Below are 24,361 nucleotides of genomic sequence, written 5' to 3'. Positions count from 1 at the left end.
ATCCTGTAGTCCCAGCTACTTGGGAGGCTGAGGTAGGAGAATCGCTTCAGCCCTGGAAGGGAGGTTGCAGTGAGCCGTGACAGTGCCACTGCACTCCAGCCAGGGTGACAGAGTGAGACCCTGTCTCAAATAATAATAATAATAATAATAATAATAATAGTAATAAAGCCAGGCTCAGTTGTGTGTGTCTGTAATCCCAGTACTTTGAGAAGTTGAGGTGGGAGGACTGCTTAAGGCCAGGAGTTCAAGACCAGTCTGGGCAGCATAGCAAGACCTTATCTCTAAAAAAACAAAAAGGTTAAAATGAGGCCATGTACGCCTGTAATCCCAGCACTTTGAGAAGATGAGGTGGAAGGATCACTTGAGCCCAGAAGGTCGAGGCTGCAATAAGCTATCATGATGCCATTCCACTCCAGCCTGGGTGACAGAGCAAGACCTAGTCTCTAAAAAAATAAGAATTTAAAAAAGAAAGATGGCTGGGTGTGGTGGCTCACACCTGTAATCCCAACACTTGGGGAGGCCGAGGTGGGAGGATCGCTGGAGCCCACTAGTTCAAGACCAGCCTGGGCAACGTAGGGAAACCCTGTCTCTACAAAAAATAAAAAAAAAAATTTACCTGGGTGGCACATGCCTGCTATCCCAGCTACTCTACTCTGAAGGCTGAGGTGGGAGGATCGCTTGGGCTCAGGAGGTTGAGACTGCTGTAAGCAAACAAAAGCATTTAATGCTATAAACTTTGCAGCAATTTTATGCTTAATATAGCAAACACGCAGGATGTATGCTCCTAAGGAATAGCGTATGCAGCACGAGGACTCTGGTGGGTGAGCAGCTGGCAGAAGAAAGGTGCATGAGCAGATGAAATTTAGATCCTAGCCACCATTTAGGGGAATGAATGTTCCACTTGAAGTCTAGGAGACAAAATAAAGGGATTAAGGAGCTCGCTTTGTTTTCAGATGACAAACCAGCTAGCAAAGCAAGCCAGTCGATTCCCTCACTCTGCTGTCAGGCACTCTGCGGAAAAGGGCCCCGCAGCTGATGGCAGCAGGAAGACCCCCGGCAGGCGGCCGGCTCGCAGGCGCGCGGCGCAGCTCGTGGGTGGAGAACCAGCGCTGCACCTGGGCCGAGGCCAGCGCCGGACTCAGCGGCGCCGCCTGCTGCAGCGGCGTTAGGTGGATGGTCACCTCCACCTGAAGGGATTTTTCAAGGCGGCCCTCGGCATTCGACTGAGGCATGGATCCTTCGAAGCGGCCGCCATGAGGCTCCACAGGAGCCCCATGGGCCCCACGCCCGTGAAGTGGCCGCCCAGAGCCAGGTCCCTGGCCAGGTCCAGCCCCCCGCCGCTGTCCACCTCGTAGTGGGCAAGGGAGTGGAAGAGGCGGCCTCGGTGGCTGACGCCCGACACCTGCAGGGTCACCCGCTCCCCCGAGCCCAAGCCTTCTGCTTTCATATCCAGGCACTTGTCGGCCAGCCCAGTCTTGGGTGTGACGGTCAGGATCGCGGCCTTTGGGGAGAAAAAGGACGATGTGGACATCGGCCTCCAGGCCTGGAGGGGGACCCCAGAGACTCGGAGCGCTGCCCGGGCCGCCGGCCACATGGTCCGGGACTGCCGCGGCTTTGACCTCTGCCAGGGTCGAGGCGGCCTGGCACTGGCGGCCGAGGTTCCGCGCTGAAGAGGAGGGACAGGGGGGCCCGGCCTGGCAGGGCGTGGCCCTGTGGGGCAAAACTCTGCAGGGCCACGTGATGGGACCTGGGCTGGTCCCTGCGGCGCCACTTAGCAACGGGCTGCAAGAAGAGACGACTTCGGAGGGCCCAGGGTCCTTTGAGCTCCTAGAGGTCCCGTGTGGAAACATCTGGAAGAGGTAGGATCCCCTCGCGAGTTTACCCTGGACGTGTGGCGAATAAAGTTAAGCATTTTTAACAGAAAGTGCCGGCCTCTGGCCTCCTCTGAATTCCCTCACTGGCCACCAGGGGTCACTATTCCCTAAGCCTGATTGAAGGAGGCCAAGTGTGCTAGGGTCCTAACAAATTCCTTTCCTCCGTTTTAAGTAATCTTTGTCCTTGATTAAGAAAGACTATCAAAGTTAAAGTTTAAACGTTTCCGATGAGATACTGAATTGAACATAAAATAGTAGAGAAACTGGTGGAGAGACACTTCCCCAACTTGAATGCCAGCAAAGACCTAAAACGAGCCCAGCGGGGACATAAGGGATGAGCGCAGGAGGGAGCATAAATTTTGCTTTTTCATTCAGAAAATGGAACTACACGGCAGCCCGCAGTGGCTCACGCCTGTAATCCCAGCACTTTAGGAGGCCGAAGCGGGTGGACCACGTGAGGTCAGGAGTTCGAGACCAGCCTGGCCAACATGGTGAAACCCAATCTCTACTAAAAATACAAAAATTAGCCAGGCGTGGTGGCAGGCACCTGTAATCCCAGCTACTCAGGAGGCTGAGGCGAGAGAATCGCATGAAACCGGGAGGCGGAGGCTGCAGTGAGCCGATATTGTGCCATTGCACTCCAGCTAGGGGGACAGAATGAGACCCCATCTCAAAAAAAAAAAAAAAAAAAAAAAAAGAGAGACAGAGAGGGAAAGCTGACTACAGATATATACCCTAAGGAAATAAGTTCTATTGTCCTGTGGCCTGGAACAAGTGTTAACAATGTATATTTTTTGTATGCAGAAAAAAAGCTTACAAGTATATTACATTTCTTCTTTTTTTTTTTTTTTTTTTTTTTGAGACGGAGTCTCACTCTGTCGCCCAGGCTGGAGTGCAATGGCGTGATCTCGGCTCACTGCAACCTCCACTTCCCGGGTTCAAGTGATTCTCCTGCCTCAGCCTCCCTAGTAGCTGGGATTATAGGCGCAAACCACTGCATCTGGCTAATTTTTGTATTTTTAGTAGAGATAGGGTTTCACCATGTTGGCCAGGCTGGTCTTGAACTTCCAACTTCAAATGGTCTGCCCGCCTCGGCCTCCCAAAGTGCTGGGATTACAGGCATGAGCCACTGCCCCCAGCCAAGTATATTACATTTCTGTTTTTTTAAGAGAGAGAAAAGGCCTTGAACCCACAAAATAAAACCATAGTTTTTCATTCATACATATGAATATTGTATTTTGTATATATATACAAAATGGTTCTGGAATGGTTCTGGAAGGAAACACTTCAAATTGGTAATAGTAACTACCCTTGGGAGAAGACTGAGATTGGGTACTGAGTTAAGAGGACCTTTTATTTTATCTGTATTACTTGAATCTTTCACAGAGAAGAAAGTATTGATATATGTAATTTAAAATTTGTTTTCTGGCTAGGCATGGTGGCTCATGCCTGTAACCCCAGCATTTTGGGAGACAGAGGCAGAAGGATCAATTTGAGACCAGGAGTTCAAGACCACCCTGGGCAACATAACAAGACCCCCATCTCTACAAATTTTCTTTTCTTTTCTTTTTTTCTTTAAACCACCACAGCACTGAGCTTTATTAGGGATTTCATTAAGGTTAAATTTCTAGGAATGAGGGAGTCCTAGTTAGAGGGCACAAAAGCCCACAGAGCCTCCTCGTATCTCATAGTCAACCACTGGCTCAGGTTCTTTGGAGGGATCGCCACCTTGTTCCAGGTACAGATTATTGCAAGGACACTGTTTTGGTCCCACAGGCTGATAGACAGGGTAAATCACCCCCACCCAGAACATGAACATCATGAAAGCCACAGAGCCGAAGAGCTGTATACACATGATATTCCAAGAAACAGGTGCGGGGGACATATCTACATAGTTCCTGATATACATGTCTAGGTGTCATTGTGTCCCCAGTTCAACCTCAGGCCAGGTGGTCTCAGTTATACCACAGATCCCTCTTCTGCTATAAGTGGTCAGAGAGCTTCAGGTAGTCCCCATACCCCATGCCATCATCCAAATAAGGCTCATAGTCTTCCACACGCATATTATACTTCTTGGTGGCAGTGACCCGTTCTTCTGGGGTCTTAGGTTAGGGCCCCAGGAGCATGCCCTTGGTAATGTGGGAGGCTGTCTGTGCACCCAGTGGCATCACATTCTGGGATGCCCTTTGCGGCCACTGGAGTCCCAGGACCCCAGCCCTGGCCGCCACTATCTTCACCTACTACAAAATTTTTTCAAATAGCTGGCCATGGTGGCTCATGCCTGTTGTCCTAGCTACTCAGGAGGCTGAAGCGGGAGGATCACTTGAGCCCAGGAGTTAAAGGTTGCAGTGAGCTATGGATTGCACCACTGCACCCCAGCCTGGGTGACAGAGCGAGACCTGGTCTCTAAAAATTTAAAAAAAAAAAAATCGTTTTCTACTATTCTATCTTAATTAAAACGCATGTGTAAAATGAGGTGAATTAACCCAGGTGAACGTATTTTATTAAACTGCTTGTCAAGGAAGAGGGGTATGTATATAAATCCTAAATTTGGGGAGAAACAATCCCATTTTCAAATCTTATCCCACTTACCTATAAATAATTGTCATGTGTCATATTTCTGGATAGAATGTATTTGCCACTGAAAACACATGGCCATTGGACCAAGAGTTTCTGGTTTAGAGCCATCCAACAACCCTGTTTTCTTTGAAAAGTAAGTACCTGCGAGGTACTTTTCTCTGAAAAGCAAGGACTTGTTAAAGTCCTGTCTTTGGTCTTTTAGCCATAAATATTGTTGGGGCTCAGAGAACAATACCCCAAAATGAAGGCCTCGGAAGTAAAAGTTTTTCTTTGACCTTCTCCTGCCACCCTGCTCTGAGTCCCATTCTTCCCTGAGGCTAGCCATAAAAACTAGAATCCCTTTTCTTCCAGGCAGATCATAGAAACCAGAACTCCTTTTCCCTAAAGCCAGTGATAAAACCTCAAAATATTACTGTAATTTTCCCTGTGCCTTTCTGTGTAAAAATTGGCCATAAACAAATGATCTGATCTACCTTATTTGACTGTAAGTCATGCTTCCCATTCTGAAGAGGGACCTGCCCCACACCCAGAAGGAAGGAATGAAGCTCAGAGAAGCCAAGAAGAATCTAGACAGACAGGCCTTGCTGGGTTTCCCCACTCAGCTTAGTAGCATTTTATTGGGGGAGCACACTACCCAGGTCGGTGGCATGGGGTAAAAGAATTTACCAAGACAGTTGTAGGGAAAGAAAGGCAGATTTATTAGAGAAAGTAGGAAAATACGTTGCGAGAACGTTGCAATAGGCAGGCCAGCAGAAGAGAAGTTGAGTGCAAAGAAACAAAGGCTTGCTGGGGACTTTATAGAATAATGTTTATGCTGTCTGTTGAAGAGGGATTTGTGCAGTAGCGATAACACCAAGGTTGCAGTGAGCTAACTTGGAGGGGTCTGGTGATAGTTGGGCGGAGGAAGATTATGAGTTATTTGTGCAGGAGGGCTGTGTCCTGGACCATGAAGAAAGGCAGACTTGTAGCTTCCCTGCGTCTTCTTTTTGCTCTCCCCTGCTCCCACGAGCCTGACTCCCTTTGTCTAATTAGGACTCCATGTACCCTTTTTGTCCAATCATATTTCTCTTTTTTTAAATTTTATTTATTTATTTATTTATTTATTTTTTTGAGATGGTGTCTCACTCTGTTGCTCAGGCTGTAATGCAGTGGAGCCGATTTAAAATGATAAGAAATAAGTAATCTGGGGCCGGGCGCGGTGGCTCACGTCTGTAATCGCAGCACTTTGGGAGGCCAAGGCGGGCGGATGACGAGGTCAGGAGATCGAAACCATCCTGGCTAACACGGTGAAACCCCGTCTCTACTAAAAAAACACAAAAAATTAGCCGGGCGTGGTGGTGGGTGCCTGGAGTCCCAGCTACTCGGGAGGCTGAGGCAGGAGAATGGCATGAACCCAGGAGGTGGAGCTTGCAGCGAGCCAATATCGCACCACTGCCCTCCAGCCTGGGTGACAGAGAGAGACTCTGTCTCAAAAAAAAAAAAAAAAAAAAAAAAAAAATCTAAACTTTCCATCTTGGGTTATGAAGCCTGCATCATGTGACCCTAACATACCATTAACTTTCTTGTAGTCCCCTTCATGCAGCTCTGCACTCTTCCAGTCTCTCCTCAAGCTGGAAGGCACTAGAGCCAAGTGGTCAGTGAAGGCATGGGCTTTGGCCTTGGACTGACTTAGCTCTCCCACTAACCAGGCATGTTTCTTAATTCTCTTGGATCTCTGAAATAATAATTGTTAATACAGGGATACCTGGGAGATATTGCAGATATGCTTCCAGACCACTGCAATAAAGCACATATCGCAATAAAGTGAGTCACATGAATTTTTGGTTTCCCAGTGCATATAAAAGTTGTATAATATACTGTAGTCTATTAAGTTGCGATAGCATTATGTCTAAAAAAAGTACATACCTTAATGAAAAAACACACCTCTGCTAAATAATGCTAATGATTATCTGAGACTTCAGTGGGTCGTAATCTTTTTGCTGATAGTTTTGCCTCCATTTGAAGGCCACAGATTCACTAGGGTGGTGATTGCAGAAGGTTGCTGTGGCTGTGGCAATTTTTTTTTCTTTTCTTTTTTTTTTTTTTGAAACGTAGTCTCACTCTTGTTGCTCAGGCTGGAGTGCAGTGGGGTGATCTTAGCTCACTGCATCCTCCGCCTCCCGGGTACAAGGAATTCTCCTGCCTCAGCCTCCCAAGTAGCTGGGATTACGGGCGCCCACCACCATGCCTGGGTAACTTTTTTGTATTTTTAGTAGAGACGGGGGTTTCACCATGTTGACCAGGCTGGTCTCAAACTCCTGACCTCAGGTCATCCACCAGCCTCGGCTTCCCAAAGTGCTAGGATTACAGGCATGAGCCACCGCTGTGGCAATTTTTTTTGTTGTTGTTGTTGAGATGGAGTTTCACTCTTGTTGCCCAGGCTGGAGTGCAATGGCCCTGTCTCAGCTCATCGAAACCTCCACCTCCCGGGTTCAAGTGATTCTCCTGCCTCAGCCTCCCAAGTAGGTGGGATTACAGGCATGCGCCACCACGCCTGGCTAATTTTGTATTTTTAGTAGAGACAGAGTTTCTCCATGTTGGTCAGGCTGGTCTAGAACTCCTGACCTCAGATGATCCACCCACCTCAGCCTCCCAAAGTGCTGGGATTACAGGTGTGAACCACCACACTCAGCGGCTGTGGCAATTTTTAAAACTAAGACTATAGACTGGGCACAGTGGCTCATGCCTGTAATCCTAGTATTTTGGGAGGCTGAGGTGGGAGGATTGCTTGAGGCTGAGTTCAAGACCAACCTGGCCATCCTAGCAAGATCCCATCTCTATCAATTTTGTTTAAATTTTAAAAAAATGACTATGTGATATTGTGAAATATATATTTGGTCGTAATCTCGTTTTGTGACATACAACTCCTAAAAGATTTAGAATCTCCAACATGTTGTCTTTTGTGTGCTAATGAGTTGATTTATGGCTGGCAGCCCCTAAGTAGCTTCAGTATGGGGGCTGGTAACCAGAAACACCAAGGCAGGATTAAAGAGTTGAAGGTCAGACACAGTGGCTCATGCCTGTAATCCCAGCACTTTGGGAGGCCAAGGCGGGCAGATCACTTGAAGTCAGGAGTTTGAGACTAGCCTGGCTAACATAGCAAGACTCTGTCTCTACTAAAAAAAAACAAAAATTAGCCAGGCTTGGTGGCACCCACCTGTAATCCCAGCTACTCAGGAGGCTGAGGCAGGAGAATCGCTTGAACCCAGGAGACGGAGGTTGCAGTGAGCAACACTGCCCTCCAGCCTAGGCAATGGAAAGTAAGATTCCGTCTCAAAAAAAAAAAAAAAAGATTGTTGGGACTTTCAGCCCCACTGTAACCCTACCAAACCTTGGGGAGGAGGGAAAGCGTTAAGGTTAAGCTGATCACCAATGGCCAATGATTTAATCAATCGTGCCTAGATGATGAGGCTTCCATAAAAACCCAGAAATGGGTTCAGAGATCTTCTGGATAGCTGAACACATGGAGGTTCCTGGAGAGTGACATGCCTGGGGAGGACATGGAAGCTCTGTGTCTCTTCTCCCTATGCATCTCCTTATCGGTATCACTTGTAATATCCTTTATAGTAAACCATTAAGTGGAAGTAAGTGTTTCCCAAGTTCTGTGAGTCACGCCAGCAAATCAAACCCAACGAGGAGGTCATTGGAACCCCAATGTGAAGCCAGTTGATCAGAAGTTCCGAAAACCTAGACTAAAGACTGGTGGGAAGAGACTGGTCTTGTGGGACTTACACCTCAACTTGTGGGATCTGATGTTATTTCCAGGTAGACTGTGTCATAGTTGAATTGGAGGACACCCAGCTGGTGTCTGCTGCAGAACTGTTTGCTTGCCTGGTGTGTGGGGAGAAACCTCCCACATTTGGTCACAGAAGTATTCTGTGTTGATTGCTGTGTTGAGTGAGAGAATTGCACCAGGGATAGATTTCTCCTTACTAACTATGAAAGTCCTAGATGACTGGGACTTTCATAGCTAGTGAGGAGAAGTCTACGCCTGGTGCAGTTCTCCCAATAAAAGGCTATTTTGGCTGGGTATGGTGGCTCACACCTGTAATCCCAGCACTTCGGGAGGCCGAGGCGGGTGGATCACCTGAGGTCAGGAGTTCGAGACCAGCCTCACCAACATGGCTAAACCCTGTCTCTACTAAAAATATAAAAATTAGCGGGGTGTGGTGGCGCATGCCTGTAATCCCAGCTACTCGGGGAGCTAAGGCAGGAGAATCACTTGGAAGCAGAGGTTGCCGTGAGCCGAGATCGTGCCCTTGCACTCTAGCCTGGGCAACAATAGCAAAACTCTGTCTCAAAAAAAAAAAAGGTGGTTTGTCTGTTGTTTAGTGGTTTAGCGTAGCCACCTTCATCAGTTTTCTCAGCTAGGTTTTCTGGATAACTTGCTGCAGCTTCTACATCAGCGTTTGCTGCTTCACCTTGAACTTTTTTTTTTAAGACAGGGTCTCACTATGTTGCCCAGGCTAGTTTTGAACCTCTGGACTCAAGTGATCCTTCTTCCTCAGCCTCCAGAGTAGCTGTGACTACAGGCATGCACCATCACACCTGGCAAACTTGCACTTTAACGTTATGGAGATGGCTTCTTTCCTTAAATTTCATAAGCCAACATATGCTAGCTTCAAACTTTTCTACTGCAGCTTCCTAACTTCTCCCAGCCTTCATAGAATTGAAGAGAATTAGGGCCTTGCTCTGGATTAGGCTTTAGTTTAAGCTTGTCCACTCTACAGCTTGTGAGCTCCATGCAGCCCAGGATGGCTTTGAATGTGGCCCAACCCAAAATTGTAAACTTTCTCAAAACATTATGAGGTTTTTTTCTGCGATTTTCTTAAAGCTCATCAGCTATTATTAGCATTGTTGTATATTATGTGTGACCCAAGACAATTCTTCTTCTTCCAGTGTGGCCTAGGAAAGCCAAAAGATTGGACACCCCTGCTGTTTAGCTTAAGGGAATGTTGTGGCTAGTTTGATCTTCTATCCAGACCACTAAAACTTTCTCCAAATCAGCCATAAGGATGTTTTACTGTGTTCACTTAAGTAGGACTTTTAATTGCCTTCAAGAACTTTTCCTTTGCACTCACAACTTGGCTAACTGCCTAGGGGAAGAGGCCTGGCTTTCAGCCTATCTTGGCTTTCTATATGCTTCATCATTTCTAGCTTTTGATTTAAAGTGAGAGACCTGAGACTCTTCCTTTCACTTGAACATTTAGAGGCCATTGTAGGGTTATTAATTGGCATAATTCCAATATTGTTTTATCTCAGGGAACAGGGAGGCCTGAGGAGAGGGAAACAGATGGGAAAGGCCAGTTGGTGGAGCAGTCAGAGCACACACAACATTTATTAAATTCACCATCTTATGTGGGTGCAATTCTTGGAGCCCCAAAACAATTACAGTGGTAACATCAAAGATCACCGAAACAGATATAATAATAATGAAAAAGGCTGTACATGGTGGCTCATGCCTGTAATCCCAGCACTTTGGGAGACCGAGGCTGGTGGATCACCTAAGGTCAGGAGTTCGAGACCAGCCTGGCCAACATGGTGAAACCTCGTCTCTACTAAAAATACAAAAATTAGCTGAGCATGGTGGCGTGCACCTGTAATCCCAGCTACTTGGGAGGCTGAGGCAGTAGAATTGCTTGAACCTGGGAGGCAGAGGTTGCCGTGAGTCGAGATTGTGCCACTGCACTCCAGCCTGGGCAACAAGAGTGAAACTCTGTCTAAAAAATAAAATAAATAAAATAGGTTGGGCGCGGTGGCTCACACCTGTAATCCTAGCACTTTGAGAGGCCAAGGAGGGTGGATCATGAGGTCAAGAGATCGAGACCATCCTGGCCAACATGGTGAAACCCTGTCTCTACTAAAAACACAAAAATTAGCTGGGTGCGGTGGTGCGCACCTGTAAGTCCCAGCTATTCAGGAGGCTGAGGCAGGAGAATCGCTTGAATCCAGGAGGTGGAGGTTGCAGTGAGCCGAGATCACACCACTGCACTCCAGCCTAGCAACAGAGCAAGACTCCATCTCATAAATAAATAAATAAATAAATAAATTAATAAATAAAATAATGAAAAGACCGAAATATTGTAAGAATTACCAAATGTGACACACAGACACAAAGTGAGCACATGCTGTTGAAAATGGTGCTGATAGACTCTCTTGACACAGGGTTGTCACAGACCTTTAACTTGTGGAAAATTTAATAAAGCAAAGCCCAATAAAACAAAGTATACCTGTATTTGAAAATTAAAATATGTTAAGTACTTTACACAGATTATCTAATTTAATCACAATAGCCCCATGAAGTAGTTACTATTATTATGCCCATTTCATAGATGAGGCATATAGACAGAAACCCCAGGCTGCACTACTTACTAAACTGTGTGAGCCTGGATTAGGCTGGGATTTACGTCTACTATATAAGCATCCTTGAAGATATTACCTGTCTTAGTGCATTTGTGTTGCTATAAAGAAGAGTTATTAAAAAGAGGTTTTTTTTGTTGGGGTGGAGGGGAGCAGTCTTGCTCTGTCACCCAGGCTGGATGGAGTGCAGTGGTGTGATCATGGTTCACTGTAGCCTTGTCCTCCTACACTAAAGTTATCCTCCCACCTCAGCATCCTGAGTAGATGGGACTACAAGTGGGTACCACTGAACCCGGCTAATTTTTATTTAAAAAAATTTTTTTGGGCGGGGCGTGTTGGCTCACGCCTGTAATCCCAGCAGTTTGGAAGGCCGAGGCAGGTGGATCACCTGAGGTTAGGAGTTTGAGACCAGCCTGGGCAACATGGCGAAACCCCATCCCTACTTAAAAATACAAAAAGATTAGCTGGGTGTGGTGGTGTGTGCCTGTAATCCCAGCTATTCGGGATGCTGAGGCAGGAGAATCGCTTGAATCTGGGAGGCGGAGGTTGCAGTGAGCCAAGATTGTGCCACTGCACTCCAGCCTGGGCAACAGAGCAAGACGCTGTATCAAAAAAAAAAAAAAAAATTTGTAGAAATGGGGTTTCACTATGTTGTCTAGGCTGGTCTTAAACTCCAGGTTCCAAGCAATCCTCCCACCTCAGCCTCCCAAAATGTTGGGATTACAGGCATGAGCCACTGGCCCTGGCCAAAAAGAGGTTTATTTGGCTCACGGTTCTGCAGGCTGTACAAGAAGCACAGTGCCAGCATCTGCTTGTGGTGAGGGCCTGAGACTGCTTCCACTCACTGCAGAAGGGACAGAGGCCTAGCGTGTGCAGATCACATGGTGAGAGAGAAGCAGGAAAGAGGGGAAAGAAGTGCCAGGCTCTTTTTCACAACCAGCTCTCAGGGGAACTCTTGTGGGAACTCACAGAGAGGACTGCACCAAGACATTCCTGAGGGGTTGGCCCTCATGACCCAAACACCACCCATTAGGCCCCACCTCCAACATTGGGATGCAAATTTCTCTTTATTTTTTAGAGACAGGATCTTGCTCTGTCACCTAGGCTGGAATGCAGTGGCATCATCATAGCTAGAATTCCTGGGCTCAACCAATCCTCCTGCCTCAGCCTCCCAAGTAGCTGGGACTACAGCTGCTCGTTACCATGCCTGGTTAATTTTAAAAACATTTTTAGTAGAAACAGGGTCCTGCTACTTTGCTCAAGCTGGTCTCAAACTCCTGGCCTTGAGCAATCCTCCTACCTGGGCCTCTCAAAGTGTTGGGCTTACAGGCATGAGCCACCATGCCCACCTGGGGATCAAATTTCAACATGGGATTTGGAGAGGACAACATCTAAACTATAGCACTACCCTTTATATCACTTAATGTTTCTTAGTACGACTATCTTTGGAAGAAACTGACTTCAAAGTTTGGCTTTTAGTTTATGAAAGTTGTAAATTTTGTGTAACTAATTAGGTTTCCTTCTTTGCATAAACCACTATAAGACTGGGCGTGGTGGCTCATGCCTGTAATCCCAGCACTTTGGGAGGCTGAGGCAGGTGGATCACCTGAGGTCAGGAGTTCGAGATCAGCTTGACCAACATGGTGAAGCCCCATCTCTAATAAAAAAATACAAAATTAGCCGGGCACGGTGGTGCATGCCTGTATTCCCAGCTACAGGGAGGCTGAGGCAGGAGAATCGCTTGAACCTGGGAGGCGGAAGTTGCAGTGAGCCAAAGTTGCACCATTGCACTCCAGCCCAGGCAACAAGAGCAAAACTCCGTCTCAAAAAAAAACCAAAAACTAAACAAAAAAAACCACTATAAAATACATGACTGAATGAGTGGTCAATCCAGGCAAGGGCATAGGATTCCATAATAAACACTATTATATTAGCCTCATTTCTGGCTCAACTTTATGGATAACTTTTCTCTTTCTCCCTTCTACTTCATATTGCTCTACTCCATTTCAAATGGCTTGATAACAACCTGAGATTCTTTTTGAAATAAAAATCTCAAGCCAGGCGCGGTGGCTCATGGCTGTAATCCCAGCACTTTGGGAGGCCAAGGCAGGCGGATCACCTGAGGTCAGGAGTTCGAGACCAGCCTGACCAACATGGAGAAACCCTTTCTCTACTAAAAATACAAAATTAGCCAGGTGTGGTGGTACGCCTATAATCCCAGCTACTAGGGAGGCTGAGGCAGGAGAATCACTTGAACCTGGGAGGTGGAGGTTGCGGTGAGCCGAGATCGCACCACTGAACTCTAGGCTAGGCAACAAGAGCAAAATTCTGTGTCAAAAAAAAAAAATATATATATATATATATATTGGAGACAGGTGGCCACATACAGTCACCTCTCAGGGAAAAGCAAGCAAATATCTTCAGTCAGTGTATGCTATTTCTAGGTTGCTTTATCTGTAAGGAAGAAATCGAGGTCTAGGGCTGTCCTGCCCTAGTGCTTTAATACATATAGATGTGGAGTCATTCTCCTGCATGACTTCTGGGACTACCTTTTTGGCCTTCGCTTTCTCATCCTCCCTGCCACTTTCCTCATAACTTCCTCCTGTGGTCTCCCACCCCAAGAGCATCTCCACAGTAGCAGGTCCACTTGGGAGTGAGTTAAAGCACAGGCTCCCAGAATTCACATCATAGAAAATTATACTACACAGGCCAGGCGCAGTGATTCACGCCTGTAATCCCAGCATTTTGGGAGGCCAGGGGGCAGTTCCCTTGAGCCCAGGAGTTGGAGACCAGCCTGGGCAACGTAATGAGACCGCATCTCTACAAAAAATAAAAAGTTAGCCAGGTGTGGTGGTACATGCCTATAGTCCCAGTCACTTGGGAAGTTGGGTGAGAGGATCACTTGAGCCCAGGGAGGTTGAGGCTGCAGTAAGCCATGATCGTGCCACTATACTCCAGCCAGGATGACAGAGTGAGACTGTCTCAAAAAAAAAAAAAAAGAAAGAAAGAAAGAAAAAAGGAAAATTATACTACATGGTGAATGACTATGCTCAACACAGAGTTTAACAACTGATCAAAATTAAGTTACCTCTAAGGAACTTTTCATTGTTAAGATCTAATGGGCACTTGCTTGGATAGATTAAAATTGGTGAAGGATTTTGTACGTACTCAGAAAATCATGGGATGTGCCGTGACATCACAGAAAAACTTTCTTATGCTCAAGGAAGACTCTCTGCTCTGGTCTGTTATGACTCTAGATAGTGCCCAGTATATTGCAGTAGGTTGAGGCAGACAGGTCCCAGTCCTCAGTAGGAGGGTAATTGGACTAGATGGTTGTGGGAGGAAGTCCGATTTGGTAGGTATAACATGACATCAGAGATGAAGGCCATGGCGTACAAGGTGTTGCCCTGAAAATCTTGGCATCAAGGCATTCCTCCAGGCAGGCAATGACCATATAGTGACTGGGAATCCCCTGGCAAACATAAAGTATATCCACAGATATAATGCTCCTGGTCCTCAGATTGGGGTTCAGAGACAAGTGTTTTTTGAGACACAGTTTTGCTCTTGTTGCCCAGGCTGGAATGCAGTGGCACGATCTCGGCTCACTGCAACCTCCACCTCCTGAGTTCAAGCAATCCTCCTGTCTCAGCCTCCCAAGTAGCTGGGATTACAGGTGCCCGCCACCTTGCCTGGCTAATTTTTTTGTATTTTTAGTAGACACTAGGTTTCATCATTTCATCATGTTGGTCAGGCTGGTCTCAAACTCCTGACCTCAGGTGATCCACACGCCTAGGCCTTCCAAAGTGCTGGGACTACAGGCGTGAGCCACCGCGCCCGGCCCAGGGAGAAGTCTTGAATAAACGTTCAGCAATGTGTATGGGCAAGAATGAGGTAGAGCCAGGCATGGTGGCTCAGGCCTGTAATCCCAGCACTTTGGGAGGCTGAGGTGGGTGGATCACCTGACATCAGGAGTTCGAGACTAGCCTGGCCAACATGGTGAAACCCCGTCTCTACTAAAAAAACAAATTAGCTGGGCATGGTGGCGCGAGCCTGTAGTCCCAGATACTCAGATGGCTGAGCCAGGAGAATTGCTTGAACCTGGGAGGCGGAGGTTGCAGTGAGCTGAGCTCGTACCATTGCACTCCAGCCTGGGCAACAAAAGCGAGACTCCGTCTCAACAACAACAACAAAAAAGAATGAGGCAGAGTCCATTCCTTAAGGCAATCAAGTGGGCAGGTTCCCAAGACTCAGACGTGGTTAGTTAGGGCCAAAGGGGAGAAGAGACTCCAGAGCAATACCAAAGGTCAGTCCTCAGAAAGGGGACACGAGGCCAAAGCTGGGCCAGCAACTAAGTTGGGAAAGCACTTCTTACATTTCTCTTGCTAAAGGTGAAGACCGGTCCTACAAATAAGATCAAGGTTAAGCCTATGTGGACCCAGCGGTGAAGAAAGGCAGGTTGCAAAAGTTGAGAATCAGGGAGGACCTGACAAAGAAGCTGAGCCGGTTGCTTTGTCACAAAAAAGGTTGCTACGGGCTCTGGGAAACCCAACACAGGCTGGGTGTGGTGGCTAACACCTGTAATCCCAGCACTCTGGGAGGCTGAGGTAGGCAGATCACCTGCGGCCAGGAGTTCAAGACCAGACCTGGCCAACACGGCGAAACCTTGTCTCTACTAAAAATACAAAAATTAGCTGGGTGCCGTGGCGTGCGCCGGTAATCCCAGATACTCGGGAGGCTGAGGTCGGAGAATAGCTTGGACCTGGGAGGCAGAGGTTACAGTGAGCCGAGGTTACAGTGAGCCAAGATTACGCCACTGCACTCCAGCCTATGTGACAGAGTGAGACAGAAAAAAAAAGAAAAGAAACAAAGAAAACCCAACACAAGTTGTATGAATAGGATTTTTATTAATGGTATCTGGTCTGTGGCTACAATGTTATATTTTGCTGTGCTTGACAGATTTTTTACCATTGAGATGTTTATGGAAGACAGTTTGAATTTGCTGCCAGGCATCTACCTGTGCCTTTGAGTGAGCCTTTGGCTCACCTCCATAGAATATTGCCTCACCCAGAACAGCATGCACAGAGGCTCTAGAAGGAGGAAAATAAGGTGGGTCAATACAGTGACCAGTTTCTGGGTAACAGATTATCTGGGGTCTTTCTTTCCCATGAGCTTGTAGCCTTTCAGAGGCTATCTGAGCGTAGAATTCACTCTTCCAGCTTTGATCATCCATGCCAACAATAAACAAGAAGGGCCCCTGGGCCTTTTCCAATGGAATAAGACTTTGGTGATTGCGTTCCTCCAGTGGATTGCTCCAAGTGTCCATAAAAGTGAGAAATCCTGACTTAGTGATTTTTACTTTTCCTACATCATCGACAAGTTTAGGAATAATCATATCCTTGTAATGTAGAGGAGCTACTGTGTTGGCTACACAGGCATTGATAAGTACAGTGGCTGTGATGCCCTTCAAGAAAGAAGCCATTGAGAGACACAGGTCACCTCCTTTGGAAAATCCAAGAAGCCCAATACTAGGACCTTTCACCTGTTGAGGAAAAAGACAAGGAAAACAAGCTTAGAATTCATAAATGGAGGACACAGACAGTGATTTTACATTCTCCAAGTAGCTTTCCTTTTTTTTCTTTTTTGAAATGGAGTCTCACTCTGTCACCCAGGCTGGAGTGCAGTGGTGCAATCTTGGCTCACTGCAACCTCCACCTCCCGGGTTCAAGCGATTCTCGTGCCTCAGCCTCCCGAGTAGCTGGGATTACAGGCGCCCACCACCACGCCCGGCTAATGTTTGTATTTTTAGTAGAGACAGGGTTTCACCATGTTGGCCAGGCTGGTCTCAAACTTCTGACCTCAAGTGATCCGCCTGCCTTGGCCTCCCAAAGTGCTGGGATTATAGGCATGAGCCACTGTGCCCCGCCAGTAGCTTTCTTAACTATCATTTGCTTTCCTTCCTTATCCAACAATCTGCAAAGTTCAAATATGTCTTCTAATAAGCAAATCAACCGATTTCCTAGTAATGGGTCATCCCCTAATATTTATGAGGACTGGGTCAGGAGTATACACAGAGGCCCAGACACCCTATACCTAAATATTTCAAAATTATAAGTCAAATGAACAAACTGTTAAATACAGTATATTATTTTCTCCTGCCTTGATAAATATAGCACCATAACAATTCATAAGGTCAGGCTCAAATTTAAAATCTTGGAATCCACTGGAGTTCTGTACTGGAACGTGACATAGGGGAGAGGCCAGCCCCTGGGCCCTGCACCACACTCCTTCTCTTCCATCACTGGCTCCTTCATGGACCTTAAGGGGCCTCTCACACATGTGTGTGGACACCCCAGCCTGCATGTTTAAGGCCTAGGTATATATACACTGACGAACCCAGAAAAGAGGCTTAGGGCCTGGAAGCAGGATCAGAGCTGTTTGGCAGAGAATTCTGGGGTGCCGGATCCCAAGAGCACTAGGGGTTGTGGGGGAGAGAACCCTGCAGAACATCTTATATCTTAACATTAGAATGTCTGGGTCTCTTTAAACCTGGATGATAACAAAGAGTGTATATCATTCCATTTTTAATTATACCAAAATTTGTTGTTGTTGTTGTTGTTGGGTTTTTTTTTGAGATGGGGTTTCACTCTTGTTGCCCAGTCTGGAGTGCAATGGTGTAATCTCGACTCACTGCAACCTCTGCCTCCTGAGTTCAAGCAATTCTCCTGCCTCAGCCTCCCGAGTAGCTGGGATTACAGGTGTGTACCACCACGCCCAGCTAATTTTTGTATTTTTAGTAGAGACAGGGTTTCACCATGTTGGCCAGGCTGGTCTCAAACTCCTGACCTCAGGTGATCTGCCCGCCTCGGCCTCCCAAAGTGCTGGGATTACAGACGTGAGCCACCGCACCTGGCCAAAATGTTTTAATTAATTAATTATTTCTGTTATCAGATAAGGACTTTCTTTACAAAACCATAATACCATTATCATACCCAACAAAATTAATGATTACTTCATATAATCAAATACACCATTCTTATTCAAATGTCTCCAGTTGTCTCAAAAAATATCTCTTTATAGTCATTTTCTCTATATACATTTATGTTAATCTTATTAAGGAGGAAAATTGAACTCCGGAGAGAGTAACTGCCTTATTCAGAATCATAAGGCCACTCTGGTAGACGCAGAGCCAGAACTTTTTTTAGTCCTGTGCTCTTTGAATTTTGGTCCACAATTACAAAGACAACTAAATAGTCAAGTCTTAAGGGATTAGAGAGAGATGGGAGAAAATGGAAATAATAATCCTAGTATAAAAACTTTTTTTGAGACAGGGGTCTCACTAAATGTTGCCCAGGCTGGTCTTGAACTCCTGGGGTCAAGCAATCCCCCAGCCTCAGCCTCCCAGGTAGCTGGGACTACAGGTGCACATCACCATGTCCAGCTTCCATCCTAGTAACTTTTGAAGGAGATTCGGTATCTCCTGGCATGTTTCTAGTTCCCAGTGTTCTGGCAGGGCTTTTGGATTCAGCCCTGCGTCAGCTCTATCCCCTCTCTTCTGCACTAAGGTGATCACCAGAACCCACCTTTGGATGCTGCAGCATAAAGTCCACGGCTTCTTCAAAGTACTCCAGATGTACACCATTCAGATCTTCGGGGAGGTCTTCAAATCTGAAATAAGCCAGGGCAAGCACAGCAAAACCATGTCCGGCCAGGAGGCTGGCCCTGTATTCACAAAGGCCCCCGCCGCTCCCAAACAGATCAATGATCCCAGGAAAGGGCCCCTTGCCTGGAGAACATCACAAATCACAAGGAGCTTTAGATTCCCAAAAGACAGTAAGCAAACAAGTTTTTGAAGCCAAGGAGATTGGGGGTAGAGAGATTGGCAGAGAAAGAACAAAATGTCTTATTTTCTCAAACAATAATAATAATATAGAGGGATAAAAAACTACATATTGGGTGCAATGTATACTACTCAGGTGACAAGTGCACTAAAATCTCAGTGTTCATCACTGTATAGTTCATCCGTGTAACCCCAAACCACTTGTACACCAAAAGGTATTGAAATTAAAAAAAAATTTTTTTTTTTTTGACAGTCTCACTCTGTCGCCCAGGCTGAAGTGCAGTGGCACAATCTCGGCTCACTGCAACCTCTGCCTCCTGGGTTCAAGCAATTCTCCTGCCTTAGCCCCCCAAGTATCTGGAATTACAGACATGCACCAGACACCCGGCTAATTTTTTTGTATTTTTAGTAGAGACGGGGTTTTGCCATGCTGGCCAGGCTGGTCTTGAACTCCTGATCTCAGGTGATCTGCCCACCTTGGCCTCCCAAAGTGCTGGGATTACAGGCGTGAGCCACTGCAACCGGCCTAAAACTTTTTAATGATATAAATTATTATCACACCACTGCACTCCAGCCTGGGTGACAGAGCGAGACTCCATCTCAAAAATAATAATAATAATAATATAAATTATTTTCACAAACAAAAATAAACCAAGTTAGAAATAACATAATGAGGCCAGGCGTGGTGGTTCATGCCTATAATCCCAGTGCTTTGGGAGGTCAAGATAAGAGGACCACTTGAAGCCAGGAATTCACGACCAGCCTGGGCAACATAACAAGACCCCTGTCTCTACAAAAAAGCTTAAAAAACTAGCTGGGCATGATGGCACATGCCTAGAGTCTTAGCTACTCAGGAGGCAGAGGCGGGAGGATCATCTGAGCCCAAGAGTTCCAGTTTGTGGTGACCTGTGATCACACCACTGCACTGTAGCCTGTAGATCACTGTAACCTTGAATCTCTGGGCTCAAGTGACCCTCCAGCCTCAAGTAGCCACCCTCCCAAGTAGCTAGGCCCCTATGCTTGGCTAATTTTTAACTTTTTGTAGAAATAGGGTCTCACTATGCTGCCTGGGCTAGTCTCAAACTCCCGGCCTCAAGCAATCCTCCCACCGCAATGCTCCCACCTTGGCCTCTTCAAGTGCTTGGATTTTAAGTGTGAGCCACTGCAATCAGCCTGTTTGTTTGTTTGTTTGTTTTTTGAGACAGGGTTTCACTCTTGTTGCCCAGGCTGCAGTGCAATGGTGCGATCTCGGCTCACTGCAACCTTCGTCTCCCCCCAGGTTCAAGCGATTCTTCTGCCTCAGCCTCCCGAGTAGTTGGGATTACAGGCATGTGCCACCACACCCGGCTAATTTTGTATTTTTAGTAGAGATGGGGTTTTACCATGTTGGTGAGGCTGGTCTCAAACTCCCGACCTCAGGCGATCCGCCCACCTTGGCCTCCCGAAGTGTTGGGATTATAGGCATAAGCCACTGCGCCCAGTCTTGTTTGTTTTTTTTTCGTTGTTGCTGGTTTTTTTTGTTTTTTTATCAGACAGAGTCTCTCTCTGTTGCCCAGGCTGGAGTGATGTGGCGTGGTCTTGGCTCACTGCAACCTCCGCCTCCTGGGTTCAAGCAATTCTCCTGCCTCAGCCTCCTGAGTAGCTGGGATTACAGGCGCCCGCCACCATGCCCGGCTAATTGTTTGTATTTTTAGTAGAGACAGGGTTTCACCATCTTGGCCAGGCTGGTCTTGAACTCCTGACCTCGTGATCCACCCACCTTGGCCTCCCAAAGTGCTGGGATTAGAGGCGTGAGCCACCGCGCCTGGCCGCCTTGTTTTTTTTTTTTTTTTTTTTTTTTTTGAGATGGAGTCTTTCTCTGTCCCCCAGGCTGGAGTGCAATGGTGCGATCTTGGCTCACTGCAACCTCTGCCTCCTGGGTTCAAGAGATTCTCCTGCCTCAGCCTCCTGAGATTACAGGCACCCACCACCATGCCTGGCTAATTTTTGTATTTTTAGTAGAGATGGGGTTTCACCATGTTGGTCAGGCTGGTCTCAAACTCCTGACCTCAGGTGATCCACCCGCCTCGGCCTCCCAAAGTGCTGGGATTACAGGCATGAGCCACTGCGCCTGCCTCCTTGTTTGTTTTTAATGAAAGGTTTTAGTTGATTCTTAGGCAGTATGATTTTTTTTTTTTTTTTTTGAGACAGGGTCTTGCTCTGTCGCCTAGGCTGAAGTGTAGTGGTGCAATCTTGGCTCACTGCAACCTCAGCCTCCCAGGTTCAAGCGATTCTCCCACCTCAGCCTCCCTAGTAGCTGGGACTACATGTGTGAGCCACTATGCCTGGCTAATTTTTTTGTATTATATTATTAGTAGAGGTAGGGTTTTGCCATGTTGGCCAGGCTAGTCTTGAACTCCTGGCCTCGAGTGATCCACCCACCTCAGCCTCCCAAAGTACTAGGATTACAGGTGTGAGCCACTGCACCTGGCCCAGTCAGTATGATTTATTGAGCTCCTACTATATCCTTGCGAAAGCCTCTAGGAACATGGATATTTAGAAATCTGTAAGACCCAATTCCAGCCCCAGGAATTCACAGTGTAGTGGGCAGCCACGAGTTAAGGCTAAGAATTGCTGAAGAGCTGTAAAAATAAAGCAAGTTTTCTTGTTTTGGAGAATAATCACAGAATTCAGTTTAAGGATTCTGTGTGCTGTTGCAACTCTAGAATTTGTTGTTGTTGTTGTTTGAGGCAGGGTTTCACTCTGTTGTCCAGGCTGGAATGCAGTGGCGTGATTTCAGCTCACTGCAACCTCTACTTCCTGATATCAAACAATCCTCCCACCTCAGCCTCCCAAGCAGCTGGGACTACAGGCATGCACCATCATGCCTGCCTAATTTTTTTTTTTTTTTTTTTTTTTGTAGAGACAGAGTTTCACCATGTTGCCCAGGCTGGTCTTGAACTCCTGGACTCAAGTGATCTGCCCACCTCAGCCTCCCAAAGTGCTGGGATTACAGGCCTGAGCCACTGTGCCCGGCTCATCATTTTTATATGGTAGAGGTTTAAGTCAGGAATTTAGTTAGAAGGGATTAATCAGGAGTCTTCTTTCTGGGCTACCTTTACCTAGCAAACAGCCTGTGTTTACTTAGACTAGGGTTCCTCAACCTCAGTAGTACAGACATTTTGAGCAAAATAATTCTTTGTTCTGGCGGTTGTCCTGTGCATTGTGGAATGTTTAGCAGCATCTCTGGCCTCTGCCTGCTAGATGCCAATAGCACCTCTCCCTTCAGATATGACAACCACAAATGTCTCCAGATATTGCCACATATCCCCCAGGGAGGGCGGCTAATCACTGCAGGTTGAGAACCAAGTACAGCATGTTTATGATAGAAGGGAGAGGATTGTCAGGCAGTTTTGTGTGTGTTTTTAAACAATTAAAGGGCATTGCCAATACTGTGGATTTTAGCTTCTTTGGAAGTTTGATGTGAAAGGAGGCAAAAATCATTCTTGCACATCAGCTTAAGGTTTTGCCCATATCGTATTCAAACAAAACCACATGGCTGGCACATAGTGGCTCTCAATAAATATATAATAAGTTGAATGCACTATTCAGCACATAGCTAAAGTGGTAGTGCCTCCAGGGAGGGACGTGAAACTTAAAAAGGAAAGACTGGAGTAGCTACTCAGGAGGCTGAGGCAAGAGGACTTGAGCCCAGGAGTTCGAAGCTGCAGTGTGAGCTACGATCCAGCCACGGCACTCCAGCCTGGGCAACAGCGGACACCCAGAGACTCAGAATCCATGACAGACTCTGGAGCGAAGGAACAAGTTCAGGGATGTTCCACAATCACGCGATTCCCAGGACAGGCAAGGGGCCGGTGGGGGTCGCAGAGCTCGACCAAATTCTGGGCAGACTACTCACCCGGCGGCAGGAAGAGCGCGGCGCGCACCGGGCCCGCGCACACCGGCTCGCGCCGCACCCCCGGCCGGAGGAAGACGCGCTGGTTCTGCGCCCGGCACAGCAGCCGCCCGGGCTCGGGGTCGTGGCCGTCCAGTACTTCCAGCTCCACGGCGAAGGGCGTCCGCACGTCGCGCTTCACCAGCCGCACCAAGGCTTTCTCGGGCTCCAACGCCCAGAGCAGCCCCATGGGCTCGAGCCCCGCGAAGCTGCCTCCCAGCGCGGGCGGGCGCTCCAGGTCCAGCTCGCCGCGGGCGTCAGCGCGCGTGGGCCTGGAAGAGCGCGCCCTTTTCGTCGCGCAGGGACGTGCGCAGCGTGACCGGCTGCTTCGGGGCCAGGCCGCGCACGGCGATACGCACCGGCTCGTCCCAGCAGCAGCGGCCCGCGGGCTCCAGGATCAGCGTCGCTGCCATCCCGATCTGGGTAGAACAGGGGCGACCCAGCTCCGCGGAGTCAGTGGGCGGGCCTGGCGGCTTTGCCCAGCGCTGGAAAGTAGTCGAGGGCGGAGCCCTTAACACTACTCCCATTGGTTGGACTTGGGGACAGGCTCCAGGCCGCTGCGTGGGGCACCTAGAATTTGTGCAAATACACCAGTGTCCCAAATGAGAGTATCTGCTGAAATAAGAGTTAATGACCAATCCGGCCGGGCGCGGTGGATCACGCCTGTGAACCTAGAACTTTGGGAGGCCAAGGTGGGTGGATCACACCTGAGGTTAGGAGTTCGAGACCAGCCTGGCCAACATAGTGAAACCCTGTCTCTACTAAAAATACAAAAATTAGCCGGGCATGGTGGCGCATGCCTGTAATCCCAGCTACTCGGGAGGCTGAGGCAGGAGAATCACTTGAACCCAGGAGGCAGAAGTTGCAGTGAGCTGAGATCATGCCACTGCACTCCAGCCTGGGCAACAGAGTGACTCTGTCTCAAAAAAAAAAAAAAAATAATAATAATAATAAATGCTATGTGGTGTTGATGTCATGGAGACAAAGGAGTGATTCCTCTAGGATTACCACAGTATGATTTTCCAAGGTCTATTCTTTTTTTTTCTTTTGAAACAGGGTCTCGCCCTGTTGCCTGGGCTGGAGTGCAGTGGTGCAGTCACAGCTCACTGCACCAATCTTGACCTCCCGGGCTCAAGCAATCCTCCTACCCCAGTCTCTCTAGTAGCTGGGACTACAGGTGTGTACCATGTTTGGCTAATTTTTGTAGGGATTGGGTTTTGCCATGTTGCCTAGGCTGGTCATGAAATCCTGAGCTCAAGCAATCTGCCCCCCTTGACTTCCCAAAGTACTGGGATTATAGGTGTGAGCCACTGTACTCGGCCCCAGGGTCTGCTCTTAGAGACAGGAAGTGAGAGGGAAAACAGATCGTAGTCATTCACTCTTGGAAGAGAGTATAGACTTAACTATTCTAGAGACAGGTCTCATCTCCTCCTGTCAAAGGATTCTTCTCTGACGTTTATAATGAGAAGGTCAGCTGCCTTTCCTCATATTAACACCCCTCTGTATGTTTCTGGCCAAAGAAAATTCTACTTACTACTGATGGTTGAACAGCAAACGTTAAGTGACCATTCGTTCACAGTGATGGGAAAAGTCACCAGCTTTAAAGCTCACCTATGACTCAAAACATTAACGAAAAAAATCTAGAAGGAAACACAAATGTTAACTGGTGGGAATGTTTTTCACTTATACGTGTCATATGCCTCTTAATCTTCTACAACAAGCAAGTTACATTAGTAA

The 24,361-nt window shown here is 47.3% G+C and overlaps 1 protein-coding gene across 1 annotated transcript; it reads right to left on the bottom strand.

The window, feature by feature from the left end:
* Positions 1–15,600: 15,600 nt before the first annotated feature.
* On the bottom strand, positions 15,601–23,097 carry ACOT6 (acyl-CoA thioesterase 6). The gene is given in 4 exon segments (XM_003778340.5): positions 15,601–16,392; positions 18,434–18,636; positions 22,589–22,884; positions 22,886–23,097. Coding segments are annotated over 4 exon segments (1,257 nt in total). The 5' UTR covers positions 23,038–23,097; the 3' UTR covers positions 15,601–15,786.
* Positions 23,098–24,361: the final 1,264 nt, after the last annotated feature.

The sequence above is a fragment of the Pongo abelii genome, chromosome 15, assembly GCF_028885655.2.
Source record: "Pongo abelii isolate AG06213 chromosome 15, NHGRI_mPonAbe1-v2.0_pri, whole genome shotgun sequence".
Taxonomy (NCBI): domain Eukaryota; kingdom Metazoa; phylum Chordata; class Mammalia; order Primates; family Hominidae; genus Pongo; species Pongo abelii.
Note: the sequence above shows the minus strand (reverse complement) of the source record. Positions and strands in the feature narration are given on the sequence as shown.